The 15,111-nt window shown below is 33.6% G+C and overlaps 1 protein-coding gene across 1 annotated transcript; it reads left to right on the plus strand.

The window, feature by feature from the left end:
- Positions 1 to 8,391: 8,391 nt before the first annotated feature.
- On the plus strand, positions 8,392 to 12,428 carry LOC120154850. Its single transcript, XM_039166496.1, has 6 exons — positions 8,392 to 9,117; positions 9,710 to 9,812; positions 10,252 to 10,307; positions 11,601 to 11,765; positions 11,963 to 12,076; positions 12,155 to 12,428. Exons 1-6 carry the CDS (start codon positions 8,440 to 8,442, stop codon positions 12,245 to 12,247), a joined length of 1,209 nt encoding a protein of 402 aa, XP_039022427.1. The 5' UTR covers positions 8,392 to 8,439; the 3' UTR covers positions 12,248 to 12,428.
- Positions 12,429 to 15,111: the final 2,683 nt, after the last annotated feature.

Genomic DNA, 15,111 nt, shown 5'->3' on the forward strand with positions numbered 1-15,111 from the left:
TTGTTTTTATTTAATTAATATGTGGTCATCATGGGTTAACAATTATCAGAACATATGACGTGATGGTTGGTATAATTACACATTTGATCCTTGTTATTCAGGTATTTCAATTTAGTCATATTTTTAAATATATTTTAACAAAATATATAATTTTAAATAAAAATAAAATATTTTTAAATTAAGTTAATAATAAAATATATTTAATAAGTTAATATAAAAATATTTTAAGTTAATATATATAATATTATGAATATAAGTATTTATACACTAAAATACAAATATATATTTCATGTTGTTTACTTTAGACCAAGCAATGATCTTGGCTTAATGGTTGGATATATGTTTAGTTTCTAAGTGACCAAGGTTTAACCACGATTATTTTAAACATTAAAAAATATTTTTATTAAATATATATTTCAAAAATATTTGATTAAATATTTTTAAAATATATTTTTTCATCTTTTTATCAATAATAAATTTTAAATAATAATGAGTCAAAGTTAAAAAATATTGACAAAAAAATCAATAAGAGACAATTTAAAAGGAGCAGAGAGAGTAACAAATTGTTACAGTAACATCAAAATTCAAACTTTTATCTCCTTTGATACTCCATGACGAGTCACTTCTAGTTTTTGCTTCTATAATGCAATAAATTTCCCTACTTCATGTTATAATAAGACTATCTTCTAAGATCATTTAAGCGAGCTAATATAATAACTAATTGAGTGATGATATGTGTGCATTCCCATAATATTAAAAAAATGAGCTAATGTAGATAACGATGATATGAAATTATAAAATTTAGCACGTGTGAAATTAAAAAATTATATAAGATATGAAATTAAATTAGAAATCGAAGATACAAAGAATAGATCTAGATTATATGGAGATTTGAAATTTTAACAAAAAATGTAACTCCCTCAGACTGATGCGGTTAACCCTATCCGATCTGGAGTGTCACATTAGGGGCACCGGAGTGACCCACAGTAAAAATAGCGGAAAATGTAAAACTTTTATTAAAACATGTAAATTATAAAATGATTTATAAGTACGAAGAAATAAAACAGGTTTTCAGACTCGTATATAAAACAAAATACAATTACATGCCCCCTAATCACATATAGCGTACTTTGCAAGCAACCCCGGAAGAACTCCCTTACTGATGTCGATAGATATACTGGTACGATTCTTTTAACCTGCAAATGTGAGTAATAGAGTGAGCTTCGAAAAGTTCAGTAATACAGAACTACCAGATGATGCTAATGAACGTGCAGAGACAGATAAACATATATTTTTCTTATCGGTTCAGACATCTAAAAATCTTTATGTTGAGCAGAAATCCTACTGGTATTTTAGATGGTAACGGACAATGGGCGTTCAGTTTAAAGAAATATTTCAGACGACTGAGTTCAGGAGATCAGAATAGGTTATCTAATGTGTTCCCGTAAAACCAGTAAAAATATATAGATCTTTTAAAACATATATATATATATATACCCACATCCCTTCACAACAGAATGTGTAGGTTCCCCATAACCACACACCCAACCCACACAACTTGTAAGGCCCTGAGCACAAAGCCGAGGAACCTACAAAAATACTTCCTTCAACAATACCCCCAATTAAAACATTTTTCCGTCAGTAAACGGAGATATCAGAAATCAAAACAGAATTCAGAACAGATATCATAACAGAATCCAGATCAGAAATCAGAACAAAATTCAGGTCAGTATCAGAACAGAATTCAAGTCGGAAATCAGATAAAATATTTATATGATTAGGGAACACACCAGAGTTTACAGATATTATTAAGAGGTACTGAATAATCTTATCAAGCCGAGAAACACAGATCTTCAGTATGTCGATATAATATCAGAATTCAGAATCACTATTGGAAGAGTTTAATAACTGACGGATTCATCAATTATTCAGAATATGACTTGAGCTGATAAAGAAGAAATGAAGGTTCAGGATATTTACAGTCTATGTCGATTTATTTCATTATCAAACAGCTTCAAATGAGTATCTCCCATAATTAATGCTTGTCGACTGGTCAATTCATTGTCCTTACAGGGTATTTACACTTTAATACCACAAATTCTAATCCATATATCATCTTCGGAATCATCGTTGAATAAATCTTCCAATGTCTTTATTTCATGTTCACGCTTTCACTATATCATAAAATGCTGACGTGATTGATTTGTAGTTCATTATCCATAAGAACATTACATCATGTATGCTCATTAACGTTTCCAGACTCATCCAAATCACTTACTTAATCCTTAGTCCTTGAGGTTACTTAATTCATTTAGCAGTCAAGTCCATTACTGTTACTTCGGGTTTTTCAGGGTAATCCAGACGTTTCTGAATATCATATACATATTGTACTTCCGTTCAATTTAATTTGGTCTTCGTGGTTGATTTGTCTAATGAATATCCATTTCTTATTACCGAATGCGACCTAGAGTTGAGCTGAGCTGAGTCCTTTCAAAATTATCATCGAACCACACTTGAGAAGACGAACACACATTCAAGTAACATCTATGCCGTTCAGGTACTGACATATAACACTAACATTGATTGCTCGGCTTAATATGTGATCCATAACTTTTAAGAGCAGTACCCCATCCATGTTTATTTGGATTCCTTAATTAATCCAACACTTCTACTAAGTTTAGGTCATAAGGGTATTTTGGTCATTTTGGTGCTCAGTTTCATTCCATTCTTTTCAGAGCTCGAGGATATCCAATCATTCATGAGTTTGGTGATATTCTTGAGTCATTTTCATTACAAGGGTATTCTGGTCATTTTAGAGATCCGGTGTATTTCAATCATTTCCTTCAATTTTGTCTTATTATTTAATTCCAACTTATCATTTATTCCAGACCTTTCAAACAATTATGACAAAAGAGAACCCTCGATAATTTATTCTTAACTTGAAGATTTTTAGGTCAATTGTCTTCTCAAAAGTTACCAACATGTTATCAGAAATTTTCTGTACAAAGACAAGATCTTAACAATTAAATCCGTAATTCATTGAGTTAAGTACAAATCCTCAAAGTACTTTCTGTACAAAGACATGATCTCTATCCCGCATGCTAATTTCAAACGAATCCTAACCGCATATTTGTCTGCTTCGCATGCTTTGAACAGAAAATAGAGCAGGAAACAAAGCAACATAGGGTTTAGAATGAGGTTTTGGGATGGACTCTAATTCCCTATAGTCTCCCGATTTAGGTTCTAAAATGGTACGCGAGTTCTCCTTGCTGGTGCCCCCTTGGGCTTGCCAGACCCTTAATCCTAAGCCCATTACAAGCTTGTGTGGACTAAGTTAAACTCGAGAGGACACATTCCCTTATGTCTGTGAGGTGAATAAATTCACACGAAGACATAAGATATATGAATCTCGAAGGCTACTTGCTAGGCCTATGCGGTGAATACATTCACACGAAGGCATCGCTTTCACCCCCACTTAAATAGGGTTCAGAGCTCGGGTATAGAGCCAGAGATAGAAACTTTTCAAAAATCTGAAATCATAAAAAAATGTCAGTACAACTATCTATTTGAAAAATAATCAAAGGTAAATAATTGGAATCGAATAAATAAATTTAAATTTACCATTTTCGCATAAAAAGGTAACCGAAAATTAATTTTGGCATGACTCACTTACCTGTCCCTAGCGGAGTCGCCAAGCTGTCGCGGTCGTCTCTCGGTTGGGCCCGGAATTGAGCTTCGATTTGGATTAAATGATTAGAGTCGCCACCAATCATTTATTTTAAAAATAAATAGGTTGACTGAATACTTTTATTTCTTACATGATCTGCATTTTACCATAAATTTCAGGTTTGGGAGTCGGTTACAGTCAAGGAAGGATTAGCACCCATGAACCGCCCTTTCGGTACTAATTAATTTGTTGGTTGTCCTAATTGCAAAAATTTGAAATTTAAATTAGAAATTTAAAAACCCGATTCAAATTACTTAACTCTGATCGGTTGGAATTACTATTACAAAAATATGTTAGAAAAAAATAAAATAATAAAAAAATGTTAATATAACAATAATAAAATATAGATAAATAAAAATAAATAAATTTAGTAAAAAGACAAATAAAAAATAAAATAAATAAATAAATAAAGAAAAATAAAACAAAACAAAATAAAAAATAAATTAAATTCCACTAGCGACCAAAATAAAGCATGCATAGAATTGGAAATCAAAATTAAAATAATGAAAATAAAGTGCAGTGATCAAAATATAAAGTATACAACTTACAAGGAACGAGGAATAGATTTACCCATAATAATTGAAGGACCACATAAAGAATTTACCCAGTCCAACTTCACGTGGGCTTTTATCAAAACAAAATGAGGTCCCATATGTATTTTGACTAAGGATTTTGTTTCTTATGCTGTGCAAGCTCTAAACTAATTGTTGTGTTCTGCTCTAACTAATCACCAGTACCACCGTTGTCTACATCCATATCCTCTTGATCAATCTCAGTTCCATTTTCATCCAAAGACGGACAGCTCGAGTCCTCGGATAAGTATCCACCGCTGCCGGAATTATCTTCAACTGCATCGCTCTCATCACCAAATACCGTATCAAGCTCAGCATCATCTATATTTTTGCTTTCGAGGCCTCTTTCATTCGACTTCCTTGTTTGATCTTCGTCAAGGTTTTCTGCTTCTTCCTTCTTATCTCTTTTAAAAGCCTTCATTTTGAACATAGATTTCAACTGTCGTTTCCTTTTCAACACAGATTGAAGATTCTTCTTCACAAATTTACTCTCTTTTCCCCTAATTTCCCCATTTTCTCAAATATTTCGAGGAACACCTGCAACAATTGCGACCTTGTGTTTTTTTATTTTTGGGGGCGGGGGCGGAGTTGATTGTGGGTTGGATTCGGTGCAGAGGCCACGGTGGGTTTTAAGAATGTGGCGGCGAAGGAGTCTTGAGGACTTCAATAACGGAAGTGTGGTGTTCATTCCTATGGCTGCCAAAAAGAATGGTGCACCAGTATCAGCTATGCTCTCCGTCGTTTTGAATGTTGGGCCATTTTTTTCCCTCGATCTCTTGTGAGTTGCATGCATTTATAGGGTTCAAAAGTCCTATTTTTAGTTCGATCTTGGACTCCTACTAGGACTCAAACTCTAATATATTTTTCTGTTTTTTTTTTGTTGCCTTGTTTGTGCGCCGGAAAACTCGGTGTTGCCGTCGGAATAGAGTCTAAAAATTCGGGGTTGTTGGCGTGGCTAGAGTGTAGCACGACGCTGAGGAACAAAATAGGAGAAACCCTAACTCACCTAGGGTTGCACACTTGTTGGGCTTCACTTGAAACGGGCTTTGGGTTTGAGCCTGATACAAAACCAAGCAACATTAATGTATGTAAATTCCATATATGAAAAAAATGTATATATAATATACGCATAATATATACATATAAATACAATGTATACAAATGCATGCACACTATATAACGTAAATAACCTCATAAATATACAATGCGTATTCACCATATAATATACGTATATCATATACTATAAATAAGTCACATAATAAATAGGAATGAATTATGTAATGTCGGACGAAAATTAGTGTCTACAGATCTATCGATGATTTTTATATTTGTTTTATGTGTCATTTTCGTATGCACGATCAACCTAGATTTCAAATTTACAATTACAAGGTTATTGCCAATGAGAAATACAATAAATATAATGAAAAAAACCCGTTAATGAAACAAGAATATCTTGAAAAATAACAAATTGCTTGAATTATAAAGTATAACACTGTATACATGAACTTGAAATATAAAAGAGATGGACTAAGGGTAAAATACCCCAAACGGAAATCCAACAAACTATATGAGCCAATATTCAATCCCGAAAATATAAAAGGAGGAAAAAATAAATAAAAGAACACTGCACAACATATCAAATTATGCATTAAAAAATGGATGCTAACTCATCACATAATACCCCAAAATTTTGATTAGTGGTCAAAATGTAAATTTTAAAACTTTAGTAACTAAAGTGTAAAGTTGGAAAAAGTTTAGGGACCTAAGTGGTAATTTTATCAAAAAGAATTTTTATTCCATAAATGGATAGTTTACTCTTGAGAGTGGGGTTTTATTGAAATTAGATTCTTGATCCAAAATTTGTGTTAAAGACTAGAAAGTGTTAAAGTTTGGTAAAAATTCGATAAATTGGATTGAATAGAAATTTCAGGAAAATTTGAAGGCTAAATTAGCATGAAATTTACCAAAATTTCATGAAACCAAGCCAATTTTCAGCCAACATTTCGTGCTCCTTCATACCTAGGTAAGAGAATTTTTTATTTTTAATTTTTGAGCAATTTCTTTTAGATTTTGGATTATATCGTGAAATAGAAATTTTTCTATTTAAAAAACGCTATCATTTGGCACTGTTATTGCTTGCTAATTTGGTTTGTGTTGAAAGATCCTAAACTCTAGCGTTTATGTTCACATTAGGGTTTATGGAATTGATGAAGGATTTTGATTTTTTGAGGTTATAGAATCATTTCCAAGCACGATTGATGATTAAAATCACTTGTATAAGGTTATATGAACATATAAAGTTTCGGCCAAACCCTAGCTTTAGGGAAAAATATTTTTTTGATGAAATTAAGTTAGGGCTTTGATAGTAGAGATTGTATAAGGTTGAATCGATGTTGATTTCATCCTTGAATCGAATCAAAATCGAGTAAAATCATGAAAACCCTAGTCTTTAACTTTTAAAGTATTCAGCCTAAGCTTGAACAAGGGAGAAAAATTTTAGAAAATTTATGTAGGGGCTGGAAATGATGTAAAAAGTATTCCACAAGCCTTAGAAAAATTTGGGGACCATTTGATAATTTTTGAAAAGTTGGGGGACCTGGTAATTATGAAAAAGTTATGGGTTGATGTGTAATTATGAAATAGTTGATTTATTATGCTGTAAATTAATGTTTGAGTGTTGAAATTGATGTTAGAATGTAAAATTTGACTATTTTGGAAAGTTGGAAGCTTAAGTGAAAATGTTTGTGAAATTAGGATTAAATTGAATTTGAATGACCAATTGGAAGTGTTAAGGTCAACATTTATGTTGTGACATGAAATTATTATTGAATGAGCATTGAAAGAATTTTTAAGAGTCTAATTTCTATGTATGCCTATGTTAGTAAGATTCTAACATGTGGTTTGCATTTGAATATATTTGGTAATGATGTTCATTTAGATTGTGTGATGGAATCAAGATTAAACAATATTAAAGCTAAGGAGAAGCTTAAGGATGAAATGTGAATTTCTAAGGAATGTTTACAAATTAAGGACACCAGGTGAGAGCATTTAGTTCGTATTTATGTTTCGAATAAACATTGGCTTGCGATGAGCTAGTGTTTGAGTTATGTTAAGAAGCGACTCCTAGTGTTATATGAAGTATAATTTAAGCTTATATGTTCATCTAGTAAGCTAATAGAATTAGTGAATAAATCAAGGACACTATTTGGTAAAATCTGCCTAGAGATTATGTTCTGAACGGTAAGTTTATAAAATCATCATAAATTCTAAAAAAATTATTAGGGGATGAATCTTATACCATTGGATTAGTATATCAATTTATTTTCGTTTAGAACAAACAAAAATTGATTTCAATAAATATACAAAAAGATAATAATTTTCAATTAGTGATAGGTCAGAAATCAGGACAACATATTCTGTCAAAGACACTTAAAAAACTAAACATGTAACTAACCATTAAGCCAAGATCATTGTTTGGTCTAAAGTAGACAACATGGTGAATATATTTTGTATCTTAGCGTATAAATAATTAAATTCATAATATTTTTTATATGTTAAATTTAAAAATATTTTTATATTAACTTATTAAATATATTTTATGTCAAAATTTATTTAAAAGTATGACTAAATTGAGAGAATATGTAAACAGTAGGGACCAAATATATGATTATACCAACTATCACATCACATATTCTGTTAATTATTAACCGTAATTAACCTGTGATGATTACATTTTAATTAAATAATAACTAAAATGATCGTATCTTAATTAAATAAAAACAAATGTCACCATATTTTTTTAAATCATTGATCAAAAGTAGAAAAACATAAACATAAGTTATCATTTGTGTAGTTAACCCTTACTTTTAATTGTAACACTCGAGCCTCTCTTTTAATAGTAATAGACCTAACAAAACAATAACTTATTTTAATTGGATGTTATAATTTTGAATGACAATTCAAATGGAGATGAGGTTAGGCAAGAAGCTCCTCTTTCCATGGCCACAAACTCCTTCAAATTTCACCATCACAACAATCCTCCAAACTTATTATTCCCCACTAAATCTCATCTACCTCATTTATTCATAAAATATCTCCTTCAGACCCAAAGCTCATCGTCATCATCTTTCTCCATTCACCATGGCGACATCTACTTCTTCTTTGCTCAAACCCAACACTTTGAACTTCAAACACTCTTTACCTCTTCATCTGCCTCCTCTTCCCATTCCTCGCTTATTCAAATTCACCGGAACGTTGGCTTTGAACGGCCGCCGTTCGGCTAAGTACGCGGTTAAATGCTTCTTCTCGTCGGAGCAGAGGAAGCATTCGATGAGCGCGAGTTTGGGTTCCGACAACCAATTGAGTTCCAGCTCGATTGATAAAAGCCCATTCGAGATTGTTGCTCAAACAATCTCCAGAGCTTTGAAAGCATTAAAAAGGCCGGCTATAGCTGCTGTTTTACTGGGTTTGTTGCTAATGTACGATCCCAATAACGCTGCTTTGGCTGCATCTGGTGGGAGGATGGCCGGAAGGTCTTTTTCTTCGAGTTCTTCGTCTTCGAGGAGTTATTCGGTTCCCAGGAATGGAGGGTCGCGTTTTTCTTCTTCGTATTCGGTTCCTTATTACGCGCCTGCTCCGTTTGGCGGTGGTGGATTTTACATGGGGCCAGCTTTTGGTGTTGGTGTTGGTGCCGGTTCGAGTTTGTTCTTTATTTTGGTTGGGTTTGCTGCCTTTGTTTTGGTTTCCGGTTTCCTTTCGGATCGGTCTGAGAGCAGTGTGCTTACTGCTAGTGAAAAGACTACTGTTCTTAAGCTTCAGGTAAGTTTTTGGATAATTTTAATTGGTTTTTATTTGTTCCTTTTACTTTAATTAAGTTTGAATAGGTGTATAGTTCTCAAATGTATGTTTAACATTACTGAACCGATTACTGTTCGTTCTGTAATTATTTGTGCATGTAAATCTCCTAGTAATTATGGTGAAGTTGCTTTTTAGGTTAGAAGAAATATTGTATTATAAGGAATTGTTCCTTTGTTTTTTGCATAATTGATACAAATCAACAAGTTGATATCCATTATCCAAGAATGAGAATACTACTGATCAGATGTGTTTACAAGTGTAAGATATGAAGTACCGATTCTCGTATGCATCAATAAATACATGGTTAATCAACATGTGAAAAAATAGGATTATCAACTGCATATATTGAATGTGAAATGAAAATTATAGAGGAGGGTTGCTTAAATTGAATTTTGGTAGAATCTTTATAGTCACATAGTGTTTATATGAATTTCTTTTCTAATTAAGTATTGAGGCTTTGTTTTGTGTGAAGAATTGTTATGCAAAATGAGCTAGACAAGGAATTCGATCGTCATTTGTTCATATGTAGTCTCACTATTGTTTGTATTATTAGGTCGGGTTGTTGGGTATAGGACGGACTCTTCAAAAGGATTTTAATCGGATCGCTGAAGTGGCTGATACCTCTACCTCTGAGGGTCTAAGCTTTGTATTGACAGGTAAAGCTTTCTAAGATCTGTCTATATTTAAAGGTTTTGAATCTTACAGCCCTATAGCCTAATTATGCTATTTACTATTCTGAAATCTGCTTTAGAGAATAACAGCTGTACGGTAGCTAATAAAATTGCTGACATACAATTATTACAACGGGTTCCTAAACTTTTTACCCAGTTAGTGGCTTAGTTTTATTGAAATGCACATAGATACCATCCATTGCATTGCTTTCTTCTGATTTTGCTGATGGTTAAATGGATATTTCCCATGCAATGAATGGGCACAGAGCTGCAATATTTCTTCTCTGTTTTACTAGAGCAATACTTGTAACATGTATAAAGTGATCTGGTTCTAAGTAGTGTATGTCTGCTATTTTTCTTAACCATGTCAAGTTCAATGTCTGTCAGAATGGTTACCTTACATCCCTCTTTTTCATGTTTGCAGAGACAACATTAGTTTTGCTTCGTCATCCTGATTATTGCATCTCAGGTTATTCATCTGTAAGTTAACCTTTTGTAATATTTTGTTTGTGTTCCTTGGTGAACGAATTGCGTATGTGGGTATGCTTTTTTATGTAACTCAAGTCTTGGAGAATAGTTTAAAGACAAGCACATGCTTTGTGGTAGATATAAAGATTCTTTTGCATGCATAAAATGTTCTCAAAGATCAAAACAATGCCACACTCTGAAGTTAAAAACCTCCTTCATAATTGTCAGAATACCAAAGCGGTATCCCGACAAAAAGCGGAAGGGGGAAAAGAGTACCTAAGGTTTTATTGAAAATAGGGCTGAAACCAACCCTCAGGATTTACAATCAGTTTAAAAAAGCGCACCCTTACAAAAATCGTACAACTAGACTCAACCCTCTTACTTCCTAACATTAACCAATCCCTTTCTTAGCTAACTCGTCTGCCTCCCAATGAGCACTTCTTTGGATGAAACGAAATAGGATCTCCTTACCCGATACAAGAGACTCGATTTCCCTAACAATTGACTCAAAACACGAAGGACATGAAGCAGGGTTCTTAATCCACTCTAGAGCACTCTTACAACCACTTTCCAAGATCAAGCGACCCTTTTCTCCCCATTCTGATGATGTGAAAAAACAAAGTCCATCTCTGATTGCTTTTAGTTCAGCCAGTACAGGAGGTACCGAGCCAGTAGGTTCCGAAAATGAGCCTAAAATACACCTGCTGGAATCCCTTAGCAAACCTCCTATACCACCCGCTTTCCAATCCCAGTTAACTGCTTCATCGACATTTAACTTTAGAAAACCCTCAGGAGGGGGAGACCAAACCACGGGAAGAGTCTTTTTCTTTTTAATAATTTTTCATGAGTCTGCTAGGGAAGGGTCACCAATAAGAAGGCCAAGAGGAATCAAAGACGTAGGATTCTTTGCCGAATACCATGCTGCTAATCTGAACCTTGATAAAAAGATAAGAGTGATGAGTTTGCAGATCCTTTTTCGAAGACAATGGAGTTCCTGAATTTCCAGATTGTCCAAATTATGGCACCAGGGACAAGTCTCCAAATAAAAGAATGAGGAACAAGCTCCTCGAAGGCTGATATGAGAGCTGGAATATCAGAGGGTAGAGCTGAGGAAATCTTGAAGTTTATGAATGTTGGTAATTTCTTAGGTAGTAATATTTTAGCTGGAAAGGTCTTGGTTGAAGATATCCAGGACCGTCATTCTTTGCATTCCTCATTGGCCACATAACTAAAGGGTCCTTTTATTGTAGTAATCTCATTAACAGTATACCATTGTTGAAATTTTGACATACTATATATCTTCAGGTTGACGTGAAACGAAGCATGGACGACGGGGAGAAACGCTTCAATCAACTCTCGATTGAAGAACGGGGTAAATTCGATGAAGAGACTCTAGTGAATGTGAACAATATTAAAAGACAAAGTACAAGTAGTCTGAAAGCTAGTGGATTTAGCAATGAGTACATAGTGGTAAGACCTTACTTTTTATGGTTACTGCAAATCTATTGGGTGAATGATATGAAAAATACACATTGTTTCAGTAGTAAATTACCATTAAAATTGATGTAAACTGGGTTTTAGTGATAAATTTCAGAGGGAATAAGAACCGTGAGTCTAGTTTTCGAGTTAATACTTATTTTGTTTCTAACCAAGTTCTGAAATTTCAGATAACAATATTGGTGGCTGCTGAGGGAGTACATAAATTGCCTGCCATTAATGGAAGTGGTGACTTAAAGGAAGCCTTGCAAAAGCTTGCCTCCATCCCTTCAAGCAAAATAATGGTAAGAACTCGTCTTATTCCCCCGAATTTCGAGCACTCGAGATTGCTCATTCCTGATATTTCCTTGATTCCCATTCAGGCAGTTGAGGTCTTGTGGACACCTCAAAATGAAGATGACACATTATCGGAGCGAGAACTACTCGAGGACTACCCACTATTGAGGCCTCTATAAGATTGTATAACTAGATACCTTGTATCTTCGGGTATGGATTGAACCGCTTCTTAAATCTCTGTGTTCATTTGTATATAATAAAACTGAGGTTCTGATGGTCTAAAGATCGATTTCGTGTGGTAAACTGGATTGCATATATATTGAGAGGGTATATATTTGCTTGAAAGATTAGTTTTTCCCCCCTTGATCTCTTTGATCCAACTCCAAGGCTTGTTCACCTCATAGCTTAGCTTTTATTATTTATTTTTTTATCTATGTTGCTCTGACTCTTGAAAAGGCGTCGAGGCGCGCTCTAACTAGCGTCGGACGAATTTTTTTTGAGAATTATACTAAATTATTTAAATATGAAATATTGAGTTCATTATTGATTTTTATTTATAATGTTGGACTTATTGAGTTCATTATTGATTTTTATTTATAATGTTGTTGGCATTGACCACTTTATACATAGCAATCTTTTGTTGCCATAATTGGATTGTTTGTGGATCTTTATCTCAAAGTTGAATCCTTTTATGGTACATTGATTTCCCCCCCTTAAATTTGGGGCTCCATGTTTCACACTTGAAACTAGGATTGTAAACGAAGCGAACATTCAGTAAATGGTTCATGAATCGTTCGACGGGAAGTTCGTTTTTGTTCATTTTTTTATTAAACAAACGAACATGAACAAGATTTTATGTTCGTTTAATTAAATGAATGAACCATAGTCACATGGATCGCGGTACGCTCCGGTACGGGAACGTCGAACGGGATCGTAATTCGCTAGGTCCCTAAAATTCGGTACGAGGAGGTGTAGACTCATTTCGGATCGCTCCGGTACGATGTACCATATAAATTGGTATGATGTACCAGTTTCTTAGGTTGCTATTTTTCTATATCAAATTTTATAAGTAACTATAAATAGTAGGAATAAAAGAAATTAAAACTTCCTTAATAACTGAAATAACACATAAAAAACAAGGATTTAAACAGATATTTACCTTAACCAGAAACACTGAAATGTGGAAAAGCCAAAATGATTGTGTTTTGCTTAATATATATATATATATATATATATATATATATATATATGTATGTATGTATGTATGTATGTATGTATGTATGTATGTATGTATGTATGTATGTATGTATGTATGTATGTATGTATGTATGTATGTATGTATGTAATCATATAAGCCCAATGGGGATTATTTTCATTTTGTTTCATTTCTCAGTTTTGAGAGAGAGAGGGAGGGAGATACAACCGGCGCCCAGATTTCGGTGGGTTTTTCGCCGCGTCATCGACGGCCGCCATCGTACGTCGGCGTCGGAATTAAAAGAGAGATGTCACCCGAAGCGTTTCCTCACCCTTGTTTCAGATCCAAGGTTATTTTCGCCTAAAAATGGGTCTATCAACATAGATCTACGAAGAAAGCTTCAACTTTTTTCGTCTCCGGCGATTTTGGAACGACCTAGAACGCGTTCGTACCGAATTATATAAGCTTTCGTACCGAATCGCAATTTTGGAACGACCTGGAACACGTTCGTACCGCGTTTTGGATCGCAGCGTACATTACGTAGATCGTGGGCTATTGAGCGATTTATGTAACTATAAAATGAACACGAACAAAAGACTCGTTCATTCATTTACGCTCGTGAACATTCGATAGTCCGTTTGTTTAAGTTCATTCTATTGAACTATATTTTAATATAACAATTTAAGGCAAAATGTTTTTGGACTTGAATTGAATTTATTCAAAGTTTTCAAAAATAATTCGAAGTTCGTTTAACTTGGAATTGAACACAAAATGTTTTTCTGGACAAACAGTACTGATATTGTTCTTACAGTATCGATACCTCATGAATAGTACCGATATTGTTCATATGGTAACGATACCAAAGGTAAGGGAGGTATCGATACTACTAGCATTGCTCAAATTTCAGAATGCAAAAATGGTACTGATACTTAAAGGAGTATCGATACTACTTTGTATAGTAGTATCGATACCATAGGAATAGTCTCGATATCATCAGGCCTCAACGGCTAGTAACGGTTAGTTGATTTAAAAATAACAAAGGTATTACTGATACTCCCTATAAGAGTACCAATACCCTCTGTTCTGGGCAATTTTATTTTGCAACGAAAAACATCCCCAACAGTTCCAAAACACTTTTAACGGCTAGAATTGATAACAACTTCATTCCAACATATAAATACAAGTTCAAGACACTTGAAGAAGGGTTAGAACACATATCCAAGCAATCAAACACAAGAGAAGAACTTTTCACTCTTTATTCTATTCTCTTGTAAATATTTTGTTCTAGTGAGCTTAATTCTTTGTAAACACCTACCTTAGAAATGTTTTATTTGTTTACATTTCATTTCCTTATAAAGGGGTTTTGGTTCTAGTTGAGCATTTGAAAAGCTAGGGAGTATTGCAAAGGTTATCTCTTTGTCCTTGAAAAAGAAAGAACAAATTAGTGAATTTGTTAGAAAATCCTTAGTGAGGAGCTAAGGTAGTGGAGATAGACTTAGTTGAGAAGTCGAAACACTATAAATTGCTATGCAAAATTTTTGTATCTTCTATTCCCCTTGCTCCCTAAACAAACTTTTGCCAATTCACCCTCTTGTGCAATTTTTGGTTGATCAAATTGAGCCTCTTCGATCCTAACACATTCATTTATGTTCGTTCGTTTATGTTCTCCAGGCTCGTTTGAAATATAAAGACTTCTTAAATTTTAACCTTAAACCCATTAAAATTTTTAAACTCGATTAATTTTAAACCCAAATAAAAAGTACTCAAATCAATTAAAGAAAAACATAAGTCCTAAAATTATTTGAAAAAAAAGACACTTCTCAGATATAAACCAATTAATTTTATGTT

Source organism: Hibiscus syriacus, unplaced genomic scaffold (assembly GCF_006381635.1).
Source record: "Hibiscus syriacus cultivar Baekdansim isolate YM2019G1 unplaced genomic scaffold, ASM638163v2 tig00111151_pilon, whole genome shotgun sequence".
Lineage (NCBI taxonomy): Eukaryota > Viridiplantae > Streptophyta > Magnoliopsida > Malvales > Malvaceae > Hibiscus > Hibiscus syriacus.